This window comes from Drosophila suzukii, chromosome 2R (genome assembly GCF_043229965.1).
Source record: "Drosophila suzukii chromosome 2R, CBGP_Dsuzu_IsoJpt1.0, whole genome shotgun sequence".
NCBI lineage: Eukaryota > Metazoa > Arthropoda > Insecta > Diptera > Drosophilidae > Drosophila > Drosophila suzukii.
Window position 1 is genome coordinate 14,667,887 of NC_092081.1, and position 13,020 is coordinate 14,680,906.

Sequence of the window (13,020 nt, forward strand, 5' to 3'; positions counted from 1 at the left end):
CCGAAGGCGTAATCCCCACCATTCCTCACTCTACCTTCTCCTCATGCATTTACGGTATTAACTATATGAAATTAATCCGGCCAAATTGAGGGGTATATTTTTCTTCAACTACCGCGACTCTTAACGCAGAACGCCACGGGCGCACTCGTCGAGGTTTTGTCCAAATTCAATTTCAAGCAACTTATACTTTGTATGGTTATAAAATCCCCGCTAGTTCTTAAAATGAGATATAGATGGCTCTATAGAACCGGATTCTCCACCATGTTCAAATTGAGATATACTTAGCGGTGGCGCGACGCCTTAGTGGTGCAGGGCGTAAGGCGTGCGACTACAAAATATTCCGATGCGAGTTCAAATCCCCGACTGTACCGAATTTTTTTTTTTTTTTTTTGATAATTGAATTATTTTATAAGAAATTCTAACTTTATGTTATTAAAATAGTTGATGGTCTGTCTTTCTACATTCTAGAATCTATATAAATTTATGTGCTGTCAGTTTGTACTTTTCATTGCTTTAATAATTTTGTTTTTAAATTTGTAATGTCTATTACAACAGAAAACGAATCGTCACGGTGACAATTGATTACAAATGATAACCGGTAAAAAAGAATTTGCAACGGTGTGTGTTACTTAAAAAAGCAAAAACTGGCCCAAAACATTTTTAGTTTTTACCCCGAATAGGACATCAACGATAAAATGCTATTCAAAAGTTATTTTATTTCAATTTTTCTAGCCAGTCTCCTTTGTAAAACAAGTGCAAAAGGACACGAAGCCTACAAATGGTGCACGGTGGCTAGAAATGGAATCTGTGTTAATTAATTCCTGAATAAATATTAACAAAAGTCTAGAGTCAATTAATTATGATATATGGTCAAAAAAGACGTGGGCGTCTTTAATCTGGAAGTTGGTTCGTGGTTATTAATCCTTTGCTTTAGTACTTCGTGGTCGATACGTGGTTGTGAAAACACGTTTACCTCAACTTACTTGCAGCTGTTTATTTATCTTTTGCGGATTGAAATAGATTGATTGAATTAGACATTGGTTTTTAAGCACCGACAGTAGTCTAACTAAAATCGTTTGTTGAACATCAACACTAGTTCACTCAAGTTAAGTTCGGTTATAAGTAAAATAGTCTTAGAGCAATGGTGGATGCTAAACCCAATTCGGAAAGTTTTATGCAAAATGTTCTGGAAATTTTCTCTGAGAGTACAAGCACCAAGGGACAGTGGCCTATGGTCAGCAGTTATTTTTGCCCGTTTCTTATGCTCATCATTTGGATAGCCTCCTTCTGTAAGAATTTGATAAACTTCTCAACCAAACGCTCTAAAGTTCTAATACCCTCAGCCATCTTAATTTGTATTTGCGTGTGCTGCAAGTTTGTGAAGTCGGAAACATTCACCAGCTACGACTCAAACAGCATTGAGATGCAGGAGGTTCGTATCCTGGAGCCTAATTTTAAACACTTCAAAAGATGTGCATGTTTGGAGTGTCTGCATCGTCAATTGGCCAAGGAATTGGATATGAAAAGTGTAAATTAAACTAAACACTTTCTTATTTGCCGCACAAAGTTGTTTTTATTGTGGGTAATAACAAATAATATTTACGGAATAACATATTCTCTTTCCGTATTAAGAGCTTTGGTATTTCAATTAAAGTATATCTATGAGATTCTTTTTTTTAAAGAAAATGTTAAGTAGTTGCAGGTAACCATGTTGAATGTATTAACATAAGGTACAGTTCTTTGGTCGAAATTACCTTCATATTTGGAACGATTTGATTTTTTTTCAAGTGCGTTATGAAATGAAATTTGTAATACTTGTTTGATTAGTAATTTTAACCATGTTGCATGTATTAACATAAGGTACAGTTCTTTGGTCAAGATTACCTTCATATTTGGAACGTTTTGCTTTTTATCAAGTGCGTTATGAAATAAAATTTGCAATACTGGTTTGTTTAGTAAATTTAGTCCAACTTGACTTCCCCCTTAGACAAAGTCAAGACATCCTCGTGAAGGTGAGACAAAGTTAGCTTCATATTGAAATCTTTGGCCACGTTACAAACCGTTTCAAACTGGGCGTCCGTAAAAGTTCTACGGGAAAAGTGTATCTCTTGCTCGTCAGAGGTCTCGAAATCCTGGACCACTTCTTCGAGTTCATTCTTGAAAACATCTTCATCGACTTCCTTTTTCTGATGAGCTGCCTTTTTTGGAGCACCTTTTTCTTTGTTCGCGAAAGCCCGCGACCAAAGTTCACGACTAGCCTCCTTGTACTGGCTGATTCTCTTATTCATTCGTATGATTTCATCGCTGATCTCCTTGTTCTCCGGCTGCTTTGCCTGCGCCTGCACGAAGGCGTCTCGGGCCCGGTCGTACTCCCCCAAAGCAGCCAGGGCACGTCCCTCCAGGAAGAGCGCCTTGCAGGATGGATTGTTTTCGGTCAGGCGCCGCAGAGACTTCATCATGATGCAGGCGCGCTGCGGCCTGTTTAGCTTGTTGTAAACGACCATCAGGTTTTGCTGCAAAGGATTCAGAATAATTACAATTAGCACTTTGATTAAAACTTATAAACAAGAGAGAAATGAAGTGTTTAGTAGTAATAGTTAACAGCTTTAGGCTCAACAAAAAAATTGAGAATTTAATTCTGAGAATTGCTTTGCCATAACAGCTACTTACGGTCAGGGTAATCAACAGATCGGTTTGCCTGCGCTCCTCCTCGTCATTGGCCAGACGACAGTAGTTCAGGGAATTGATAGCCCGTTCAAAGGTAGACGCCGCATCGCGATAGCGCCCGCGCTTCACGCAATCCTTGGCATGCAGGTGCATGTCCTGCGCCTTCGGATATACCACGCAGAACTTGTCGCGGTCCTCCTTAGGAATCCCATTAATGGCCTCCGAATCTCCTATAAGCGAATAGTCAATGACCTCCACCTTCAAGAGTGCGTCCGCCATGGGCTTGATCCTAGGTGGGCAGCCCAGTTCCCCGAATAGCAACTTGTAGGAGATGATGAACTCGGCCTGCTCGTAGGGACGCATAGTGAGCACAGCAGCCTCCAGGCCCATGACCACTGCTTTCTGGCCAGTCTCGAACTCGAATTTGGTTCCCCGCAGCATGGAGGAGTCGAAGGGAGCGCCCATGCCCTCCCAGTAGAAACTGTACCGGACCGACACCCTGGCCTTATCCGGCACCACATCCCGGTCCACGTGACCCTCGCGAGTGGTCCGCTTGTGCATAAACTCGTTGATCTTGTTCATCAGTTCACGCAGCTCTTCGAAGGACTGCGTCCACGGGGAAAGCAGCGCCTCGCTGTCCACGTCCTCGGCGTCCTCGTAGTCGCTGTCGCTCTCCAGACCCATTTCATTGCTGGCGCTATGCTGCTGCGCCAAGTCCAACTCGAACTCAACGCCATTGTCCACGAGTTGGCTGCAGGAGGAGCCGCAAAATCATGGTCTCAGCCACGTGCTAATGGTTGTATGGTATATCAGTACTTACTTAAAGGAAACGGGCTCCTTGAGCAGCTGGGGGCCAATGGGATATGAATCATCCATAATTCTCAGAAAAAGTTTACTGTTTATTAATTGTTTAATTGTGCGTAGAATGAAAATTGCTGAGATCGCGCTTTCTTTTGGATGGAAGCAGTGCTGGAAAGAACAAGCGCTTTCTAGTGATGGCTCTTCTTGCTTTCGATTGTCTGACAGCTTAATCGAAATCGAAAGTAAACTTTTTATTGATAATTATCGAGTTCAAATTTAAAAATAAAATCATAAAAAATTAAACTAATGATCATGTCTGGTGTTTTTTATTGGGTATTTTTAGATAAGAATGAATAAGATAGGAGTAATTTTAATTTTAAATCAAATCATATAAATTTCTGAATATTTGGAAGCAGCGACTTGAGTCATAATTGGTTTTAAAATGTACACATGATGCATCAGCACCGAGGATAAGAAAGGCACATATGTAAATACCAAAAATAACCTTACCCAAAATAATTTTACATCATTTTTAAGAACTTAAAAACAGTGAGGCATATATGCGGCATGCTATGACTATAATTTGTTTATAATAAAATCCCCTTTTTATTTCTTTAGCAGCTTGGTTAAGTCCTGGTTCTGCTTTTTGATCTGTAAATCGACATCCTCGATTTTGGGGTTTAGATTATCCAGCAGCTTGTTTTGCGACTCAATTTCACCACCCAGTTCGGTGGCTACCATCTTGAGCACCGAAAGATTGCTATCTATCTCCTCCAGATTGGCGCCGATCTGGACCTGGAAAGCATTTGCCGCCTGCCGCTGGGGATGATATGTGCTGCTGGGATCTTCACGGAGATTACTCACTGGGTGATTTTCATAGCCCTCAGATGTTGGAAGATGAGTCGAGGAGGTAGGACTTTCATTTTCAGTGTTGCTATTGGCACCTCTTGAGGACTTATTGGCAGTAGTCAATGTCTTGTTTTGGTTACCGGAGAGGAAGTTCTTCACGCAGCCAAATACGCTCTTTAGGCGATTTATTTCATTCTTGTTAATGCGCAGCGTGGAGTTCATCTCGTAGAGCAGACCTGCGGATTTGAAAGGGCACAAATATAAAAACGTCCCTAATTGGCAGGTAATTGACTTCATTGGGTTACCCAAGCTCTTGTTGGTGGAGTCCAGAGTTCGCTGTTCAATAGCCCTCTTTTTTTCTACAAAAGCCAATCCTTGGGCAGACTCGTCCTCCATATCGAATGGATTGGTTTCCTTCGGTTGCGGTTTTTGAGGTGCTCTCTTGCTCTGCTGGGCTATCTCTATGGGCATAGCCTTTTAGAAATTACACAAATAGTGTTGAGTCATTTCCTTCAAAAATTATTTGAGAAATGCTGCATCAGAAGGGAAGATAACAGAAAAGTTTGTGTGTATATCCGCAAACATTCGAACAAACATTACCCAAGCCAACAACGCTCCTCCGTTTTATATGAATTTTTATTCAAAACTGAACACTTATCGCTCTCCAACTACAAGCACTCCGAGAGAATTTTTTTTGGTGTGTGTAACAATAAAAAACTAGGAAACATAATGAGGAATGCATTCGTAATGGCCTTGTGTGGTGCTCATCTTGCGATATGGTATGACTATGATTTGTATGTTCAGGGGGCTATTCTAAGGATGCAGTAAACATAATGGTATCGACGACTTTATTCACTTCTTTAGGAGCTTGCTCATGTCCTTGTTCTGCTTGTGGATCTTCAAGTCGACATCCTCGATTTTGTAGTTCATATTATCCAGCAGCTCGTTCTGCGACTCAATTTCGCCGCCCAGATCAGTAGCCAGCATCTTTAGCACCGACAGATTGCTGCACATCTCCTCCAGATTGGCGTCGATCTGAGCCTGGAAAGGATTGGACGCCTGCCGCTGGGATTGATAGGTGCTGCTGGGATCGCCACGCAGCTGGCTCACTGGATGATTGTCGTAGCGCTCCGCGGGTGACAGAGCCGGGGGACTAGCTCCTCCACAGGCACCCATGTCAATGTTGCTATTGGCCTCCTGGGAGGACTGACTGGTCGTGGGCGAACCAGCAGCGGTGGGAGGCTGATCCCGGTTGCCGGAGAGGTAGTTTTTTAGGCCGCCAAAGACACTCTTCAGGCCAGTCAGATGACGCTGGCTGAAGCGCAGCGTGGAGTTGATCTCGTCCAGTTGATGCGAAGTCTTCTCCAGCTGCTCCCTCTGCTTGGCAAGCTCCACAGCAGTGGCCTTGCCCACCTCCTGGGTTTCGTACAGCAGACCTGTGGGTTTTAATGGGTACATGTATAAATAACGCCCCTTAATTGGCTGGCAATTGACCACCATGGTTACCCAAGCTCTTGTTGGTGGAGTCCAGAGTTCGCTGCTCGATGGCTCTCCGCTTTTCCGCATAAGCCAGTCGTTGGGCAGCCACCGAGGGCGACGAGGTTATCTCCTCGTCGTCATCGTCCTCCATCTCGAAGGGATTGATGCTCCTCTGCTGGGGAGCCTTCGGTGCTCCCGTTCGCTTGTTCTGCAGGAATAGCTCATCGTCCACGTCATCGAATCTGTCCACATCATCGAAGTGGTCGTGCACGGGCTGCAGATAATTGTGGGCCATGTTTTGGGACAGATGAATTTCTAAATTGTTCAATTTTGTTGTGTTTTCATAAACTTTTATTTTTCTTTGTTGTTGTCCGTCGATTGGAAGTTATCGATTGCGATAGGAATTGTACATAGGAAGTTCCTTAAAGTAGCTAAATCTGGCTACTGAAAATCGAAATTTAGCTATGGCATGTAGCTTATCATAATTTTATAGACAATACTAAAACAAATCTTCAAGATCTTAAAAAAAAATTGGAAAAATCTAGGAAATCTTTTAACTAAATAAGATATTTCTTAGGTGACAAAATGTATTATAAAATCATTGATATCGCGACGAATAAATTAGGCTATGCATTTTAAGAATGGAATTTTGTTCCTCATCTAGCTATTTATATAAATTCGACGAATACCATCACTGGGTCTTTGGTCGAAAAAAAGTAGCGTGCCATCACTGTTGGATATCGAACCAGCGCTTCGTTTCCATCAATTTTCCAGCAGGCGTCGCAGTTTTTTGTAACTTTTTGGACCTGAATTGGACGCAAACTTTAGTTTAATTTAGCAAATTGAAGCTGCCGAACGTCAAAGGTTTCAGGACACTCATCGGCGAAGGAAACATCACCCACATGCATTGCACATCGCACCTTGTGGCCGCGTCATGTGCGGCGCTGCTTCTGCTGGCTGCCGCGGCGGCAGCGCAGTCGGCGGCGACTGCGCAGTCAGGATTACAGCCAGGTGGCAAGTTAATTGAGTTGGACGAGGACAACTGGCACCTGATGCTCCAGGGCGAGTGGATGATCGAGTTGTGAGTGCAAAAGGATAGTCTAAATACCCCCACCCATGTGGAACCCCGCGGCGCCTGACGTAACGAGAAAGGGGCGTGGTGCGCCGGCTTCTTCAGCCGGCAAGCTGGTTTTCTTCTTTCTCTGGAATGCCAGACATTCCTTTGTGGCGACGATGACTCATTCCTGTGGCAGCTGTTTAAAGCGTGTGTTTTTCCCTGTATTTATAGCTTTGCTCCGTGGTGCCCGGCCTGCAAGAATCTTGCTCCCACCTGGGAGCGATTTGCCCGCGTGGCCAAGGATGTCCATGTGCAAGTGGCCAAGATCGATGTGACCACCTCACCCTCGCTTAGCGGACGCTTCTTTGTGACCGCCCTGCCCACCATCTACCAGTGAGACAAATAAACCTTATCACCAAATATATGATCTAGGCCATAACCCATGTAAATCTCCCCCAGCGTTAAGGATGGCGAGTTCAGGCAGTACCGTGGAGCCCGTGATGGCGATGCCCTCCTGTACTTTGTGAAGAAGCAGCAGTGGCAGAGCATCGAACCACTCTCCGCCTGGAAGAAGCCCGATACCATCCACATGTCCGTGCTGTCCTACTTCTTCAAGCTGTCCCACACTCTGAAGGTTCGTTCACCTATCCCAATTTATCACCTCAGTTCATTGCATGAGACATAAGCGGAAGCTTATCAGCGGTGTGATCCCGCTGACCCAAAGATTACCGCCCATTACTCATTACTCTGGTCTTTGCTCTGTGCTGTTGTCTTGTATGTTGTGTCCATGTACTAATAGCACACGCAAAAACTCTTTAAGGACTTCAACGGGCGGCTGCAGGAGGAGTACGGCCTGCCCACGTGGGGCTCCTACGCCCTCTTCGCCATCGCCACCATCTTTGTGGGCGCCGCCCTGGGTCTGCTACTAGTGTGCCTTGTGGACTTTGTCTATCCACCCAAGAAATCGCAGCGACAGAGCTTCTCAGAGTCGCAGGACAATCTGACCGAAGGTCTGGAGGATCTGGCCACCGAGGAGATCGAGGATGATGGCGAAGCCGAGGAGAACGAAGATGAGCAGCGGGAGAGCGACGAGGAGCCGGAGGAGAATGAAGACGACGAGGAGGAGGAGGATGACAGCGAGGAGCAGGCGGGCGATCTGGTCGCACAGGAAAAGGAGACCGACAGCGAGCCGGAAAAGGCCGAGAAGCCGGAGCCCAAGCAAGTCGGAGATTCAGCGCCCGAGAAGACGGAACAGGTGCGCAAGCGCAAGCCACGCAAGGGAGATTAGGTGCAGTCGGGTCCCTCTGGATCTTCAGCCTTAGCGATCAGAAGCGGCAACAAAAAGACTAACACACAGAATCGAGAGAAACTCAACCTCTTACCAAGCATCATATGAGCAGATTCCTTCTGCTTTGCCTTCGCGCACAAAACTGATTGTTTCCCCCACTTAATCCTAGCCTGAAAATGGCACCTCATGTATTTCTTAATTATGTAAAACAAAATTAATCCATTAAGCGATAGCAAGCGTAACAATAACTAAATTTAACTTTAGTCGTACACTTTAATTTTCTTTTGCCGAGCATTGTATTTTATGTTGAAATCGATTTCCTACACAATTATCTTCTCTTAAGCATTTCATTTGTAATTGAATTTCAATCAAATTGCAAATTGTATTAAATTTTCGTATTACAAAATATACTAAAAGCCAATAGAACTGTGTTTTTTATTTCGACGATTTGGAATTGAAATTCCAATTAATTTCCAAAAAGTCTCCATTTGAAAAAATGCATTAGTATTTGGAATTTAACATTTAAGTTTCATATTTTTTTGAAATAGGAAAAACCAATTTCATCGTTTTTTTCAATGGCAATTAAACCCAATAGTTTTCCCAACAAAGCCAATGCTACTTCCAGTTCTTAGATTTTATTCGTTTTCAATTTTAATAAATAAGAATCCACGTTTATTATACGGTTTTACAAATTTATTATCAGTTTATTGTAAGAGAATATGAAATAAGACAAAAATCCCTGCAATTTCGTTATGTGTAAAACTACAAATAAGATGTGTGTGGGTGGTGTTCGGCCGAAATTATTACAATTTTCAAATACATATTGTCTTCCAAAGGCAAAAAAAAATAGTTAGCTGTTGCTTAAAATAGTTTACTTGTTGCGGCATACAAATATTGTTGCTATCTTATAAAAAGAGTACAAAATGATTATACAAATATCTCTATAAAAACGTGATTCATCTTCAGCGTTGGTTTGCCTGATCTGTTGGCACTTGTGATTTAAATCGGAATTAACTGGATTAATTACAACATTTTGATTGTTAAACAAATAATAATTCTTTCAACAAATTGCTATGGCTATTGTAAGGTTCATTCTGGGGGTTTACGGGGGATAAGGTACTTGTGGTGTGTGTGTATATTTTAATTTCTATATATATAAAATATATATTTGATATATATTGTTTGGTTGTAAAAGTTGTACTATTGCAGCGTATGGAGGAAGTTAGTTGGGTGGTTTTTGGGATTGCGGTTGGGATAAGGAATTGGATGGGGATCTGGATTGTTCGTTTTGGGCTGTGGTGTGTTTTCAAATACTTTAAGTAATTGTCTGTATGTGAGTTTGAAAATTTTGCTGTTGTGAATTTCGGTTTCAGGCTGGCTTCAGTTAATTCGTATTCGTACAAAATGGCGAGATGTCAACAAAAACAATTGTTAATTACTTTGAAATATTCAAAAAGCAATCGTCGTGCGTTGTCGACTGCAGCTGAAAGCAGATTCTCCAACCGAAAAGGGTTGGGATTGCTTTCAGCCCCAGATATTTGTTGTAAAATTAACCTTGGGGGGCCAACTCTATAACAAAGGCGCACTTCAGGCTTAAACTACTAAATAACTAATTGAGGTATGAGTGTGGTGAGGCTGTCCTCTTGCAGAACTTGCTTGATGAGTGGAAATTTTGACGGGCCAAAAGATGGCTGAATTTTGTAAACCGGTCTATTGCATAAAATTGCAGGTCTTCGTCCGCCGCCCATTGCCCATTCGGATTGGGATTGGGCACGGACAAGTAAAAAAGCGTAGCAAACTAGTTGGGCGAAGGGCGATAAGCATGTGGAGATGGCTGCCGCCAAGGACTGCTAGGCCACGAAATCGAGCGGCCTGTTGAAGCCACCCTTGCGATTCATGTACTGGCGGTACTTTCGCTTCAGGATTACATGCACTTCTCCGACATCGTTGCCCTCGACCTTCCTGTTTTTGGTGGTGTCGAACGTGCAGAATCCCATTGTCTTGAGCATCTCGACCTCTTCCGGTGATTTTCCCTCCAGGTCGGCCTCGTTGATCTTGGGCCGTTCGGCAGCTGTGCTCGCCGCATTGTTCCTCGTCGTCCTTCGCGACGTCGATGGTCCGGAGCTGCTGTTGCCGCCGCTGCTTCCGCCTCCTCCTCCGGCGCCCCTTGACCGCGATCTGCAAACCATGAATTTTGCATCGTGAGTTGTGAATTTCAATACGCCTCAGTTGGTGACTGACAGGACCAGTTGATTGCATTCGAATTGCAACGAGCCTGGGAATTAACTGGGGCGACCTTGAGCATTGTGCACCCGATTGTGCAATTTGAAGTTTTAATTAAGCGAAATACGACACTTTGCAACCGGTCGGTTCGCTTCATTAAAGGTCTCATTTACGTCTGGGTGTTTGGCAATAATTTGAGAACTCAAAGCCCACTTAATAATCACTGGCTTGGGAGGATATGAAGAGTTAATATTATAGAACCCATATTTTATAAAAAAAAAAGAACTGGTTATGACTATGAAATTAAAAACATGCTCAAGAATTAAGCTTTAAAGAATGCAAATGCTATTCAAACTATAGAAAAATACATAGGTTTTAAACATATGATGATAATAAGGTCCTCTCTGATATTACTAGAACAGCCTACCCAAATCCCTAAACTAGTCCTCTGACTAATATTCTATGTTTCCGTTTTGAAATAGCTAAGAGATGGCTGCAGCTGGTCGGGCTTTCTTTTAATTTTGTGTGTTGTATTTCTTAGTTGACATTGTGTAGAAGATAACAGATAATCCTTAGATCAAGTATAAAAGATGGTTAATTTCGCTTAGGACATGTCCTCGATGAGTGCTGCTCGCAGCTTGGTCGTCACCGTGGCTGGCTGAGCCTGGTTCAGCTTGAAGACGCTCTCGATCACCGAGATCTCTGTGGCCGTGGTGTTCATGCCCACGAAGGAGAGCCAGTCGTTGACCACCATGCCGGCGGCGAGGACCTCACTGCCTCTGTTCACGGTTCCGGCAACGAGGGGGACCTGCAGCAAGGACGAAAGTTCGTCCTGATCCTGTATGCTTGTCTTGGGGTGCACCATGCCGCCCTGGTTGCTCAGCACGGTGTACGAGCCCACCAGTGTGTTGTCGGCAATGGTCTGCCGGAAGACCTCAACCTTGAGCACATCTCCGATGATCTCCTCAGTCTCCTTGTCCAGATCCGGGTGGACCAAGGCCACATAATCATTGCAGGCAATAACGTTGCCCAGCGCCGACAGGCGCTCCTCTACGCGCTGGATTTTGACTGCATCCGGCAGACTGTTGCGGAGGTGCTGCAGCTCCTCGTCGGTGGTGGAATTGGGCACCAGCAGGCCGTTCCTGTTGCCCACGGTGAGGCGACCTATGATCCGGCAGCCGCCCACATTGGCGTGCACCACGGGGATGGTCTCCGCCAGCTCAGCCTCGAAGGCGCTGTAGAAGGTCTCGGATCCCCCGATGGCCACCAGGCAGTATGTGTTGGTGAGCTTGGTAAAGACGCCGATGTCGTCGTTGTTCTCGAATTGCACGCGCAGCGCCATTTTCTCTGTAAGTTCCGGTTGGCTCTTCCTCTGTGGGTTTCTCTCTTGGTGGATTTACTGGCCTGACTGAGCCTGAATGGTGGGATCCTCTGGATTTGGTTTATATGGCCGGAAAATTAGTTAAACACCGTGATGAAATTCGCACAATTTCGCTTCACGTGGTAATTTTTTTTGTGTTGAGCCGACAGAGCTGCATAACCATCGATTGGCTGCCTATCGAACGGTGGGGTCTATCGATACTTTCGAGTAAATAAACAAGTTCTGGAAGGGATTTACCGGGGGGGTTGAAGGGGTCACTTTACCCCTAGAAAGTTTTTGAAATGCCTTAACATTCCTCAAGGAACTCTTAAATATTCTACCAAACTTGTAGGCTACCTATAGCTGTACAATTAAATTTAAATGGATTCCTATACTACCCCCTGAAATGCGACTAAAATACGCCCCTGGACCCAGATCTTACTCTTAGAATATAGATTTTAGTGACTAGTTTTATACTTATCATGTGTTTGGCTTTTGGTACACTACACTTTGTTATTCACCTAGAACGCCGGCCCCGCGCACGATCGCGGTCGCGCTCCCGTTCACGGCTGCGACTCCTATCGCGATCCCGCTCACGGCGACTGGGGCCACCTCCTGCTCCTCCTCCAGATCCAGAGGCTCCGGCGGGGGCCACTCCGATGGCCTCCCTTTCGCGGGAACGGCGTTCCCGGCGCTTCTTCCGCTCGGTTCGCTCCTTCTCGCGTCTCCTGTGCGCCGGCGAGGCGGGACTCCGGCTGCGGCCCATTTCTCCGCTTCCGATTTTGCTTGTGTGGCGTTCTGTGGTCTAAGTACTAGATGGTTTTTTTTTTTTGGTTTGCCTAGTTGCGGATGGGTTAAGTTATGTTATGCGGTGATATTACGGACACCATCGGAATTCCCCTGCTCACCGTTGCTCTAGGCTGTGTCTAGCATTATTTGGGCGACACCGGCGGTGAGTAAAAACGCGCTAACTTAAAACTAAAATGCAAATAAACAACGCGCGTTATTTCGCCGCGACGCCGAAAACGGAATTGAATAAAAATAAAAACGGAATGAAGAAGGGGTGCGATGGAATCAGTGTTGCCATCTCTTCAGCTAACAAAAAGGCTAAACTAGCCTTTGAAAACTAGAAAATAGCTAGAAATAGCCAGAAAATGTAGATGATAGCTAAAAAGTCGCTGAATCGTTTGGGGTATTTCCTAAACGCCCTCTGGCGTTGTTTCAAAGAACTTGGCATTTACAGATCAAAGTTGTTAACAGTGCCTCGATAAACATGCAACAGCTCTGTAAATTGAA

General features: G+C 44.4%; 7 protein-coding genes across 8 annotated transcripts; 2 read left to right on the forward strand and 5 right to left on the reverse strand.

The window, feature by feature from the left end:
- Positions 1 to 1,141: 1,141 nt before the first annotated feature.
- Positions 1,142 to 1,537, forward strand: LOC108008451 (uncharacterized). The gene is made up of 2 exons (XM_017072305.4): positions 1,142 to 1,289; positions 1,344 to 1,537. The coding sequence occupies exons 1-2, from the start codon at positions 1,142 to 1,144 to the stop codon at positions 1,535 to 1,537; spliced, it is 342 nt and encodes a 113-aa protein (XP_016927794.3).
- Positions 1,538 to 1,546: 9 nt separating this feature from the next.
- On the reverse strand, positions 1,547 to 3,650 carry shu (inactive peptidyl-prolyl cis-trans isomerase shutdown). Its single transcript, XM_017072304.4, has 3 exons — positions 3,488 to 3,650; positions 2,671 to 3,418; positions 1,547 to 2,513 (listed from the first exon to the last, which is right to left on the reverse strand). The coding sequence occupies exons 1-3, from the start codon at positions 3,541 to 3,543 to the stop codon at positions 1,962 to 1,964; spliced, it is 1,356 nt and encodes a 451-aa protein (XP_016927793.3). The 5' UTR covers positions 3,544 to 3,650; the 3' UTR covers positions 1,547 to 1,961.
- Positions 3,651 to 4,074: 424 nt separating this feature from the next.
- On the reverse strand, positions 4,075 to 4,836 carry LOC108009470 (synaptosomal-associated protein 29-like). The gene is made up of 2 exons (XM_017073849.4): positions 4,623 to 4,836; positions 4,075 to 4,553 (listed from the first exon to the last, which is right to left on the reverse strand). The coding sequence occupies exons 1-2, from the start codon at positions 4,786 to 4,788 to the stop codon at positions 4,075 to 4,077; spliced, it is 645 nt and encodes a 214-aa protein (XP_016929338.3). The 5' UTR covers positions 4,789 to 4,836.
- A 99-nt stretch (positions 4,837 to 4,935) lies between these two features.
- LOC108009467 (synaptosomal-associated protein 29) lies at positions 4,936 to 6,192 on the reverse strand. The gene is made up of 2 exons (XM_017073847.4): positions 5,824 to 6,192; positions 4,936 to 5,753 (listed from the first exon to the last, which is right to left on the reverse strand). The coding sequence occupies exons 1-2, from the start codon at positions 6,089 to 6,091 to the stop codon at positions 5,170 to 5,172; spliced, it is 852 nt and encodes a 283-aa protein (XP_016929336.2). The 5' UTR covers positions 6,092 to 6,192; the 3' UTR covers positions 4,936 to 5,169.
- A 334-nt stretch (positions 6,193 to 6,526) lies between these two features.
- On the forward strand, positions 6,527 to 8,567 carry LOC108009466 (thioredoxin-related transmembrane protein 1). Of its 2 annotated transcripts, none has more exons than XM_017073845.4 (4): positions 6,527 to 6,877; positions 7,085 to 7,246; positions 7,313 to 7,487; positions 7,653 to 8,567. In XM_017073845.4, the coding sequence occupies exons 1-4, from the start codon at positions 6,699 to 6,701 to the stop codon at positions 8,139 to 8,141; spliced, it is 1,005 nt and encodes a 334-aa protein (XP_016929334.3). In that variant the 5' UTR covers positions 6,527 to 6,698; the 3' UTR covers positions 8,142 to 8,567. The 2 variants fall into 2 exon arrangements, with proteins under 2 accessions (XP_016929334.3, XP_016929335.3); XM_017073846.4 differs by having other exon boundaries at positions 6,530 to 6,877; positions 7,674 to 8,567.
- A 245-nt stretch (positions 8,568 to 8,812) lies between these two features.
- On the reverse strand, positions 8,813 to 12,796 carry ytr (U4/U6.U5 small nuclear ribonucleoprotein 27 kDa protein yantar). Its single transcript, XM_017073850.4, has 3 exons — positions 12,633 to 12,796; positions 12,246 to 12,563; positions 8,813 to 10,319 (listed from the first exon to the last, which is right to left on the reverse strand). Exons 2-3 carry the CDS (start codon positions 12,488 to 12,490, stop codon positions 9,992 to 9,994), a joined length of 573 nt encoding a protein of 190 aa, XP_016929339.2. The 5' UTR covers positions 12,491 to 12,563; positions 12,633 to 12,796; the 3' UTR covers positions 8,813 to 9,991.
- eIF6 (eukaryotic translation initiation factor 6) lies at positions 10,859 to 11,925 on the reverse strand. The gene has a single exon (XM_017073848.4). The coding sequence runs from the start codon at positions 11,704 to 11,706 to the stop codon at positions 10,969 to 10,971; it is 738 nt and encodes a 245-aa protein (XP_016929337.1). The 5' UTR covers positions 11,707 to 11,925; the 3' UTR covers positions 10,859 to 10,968.
- Positions 12,797 to 13,020: the final 224 nt, after the last annotated feature.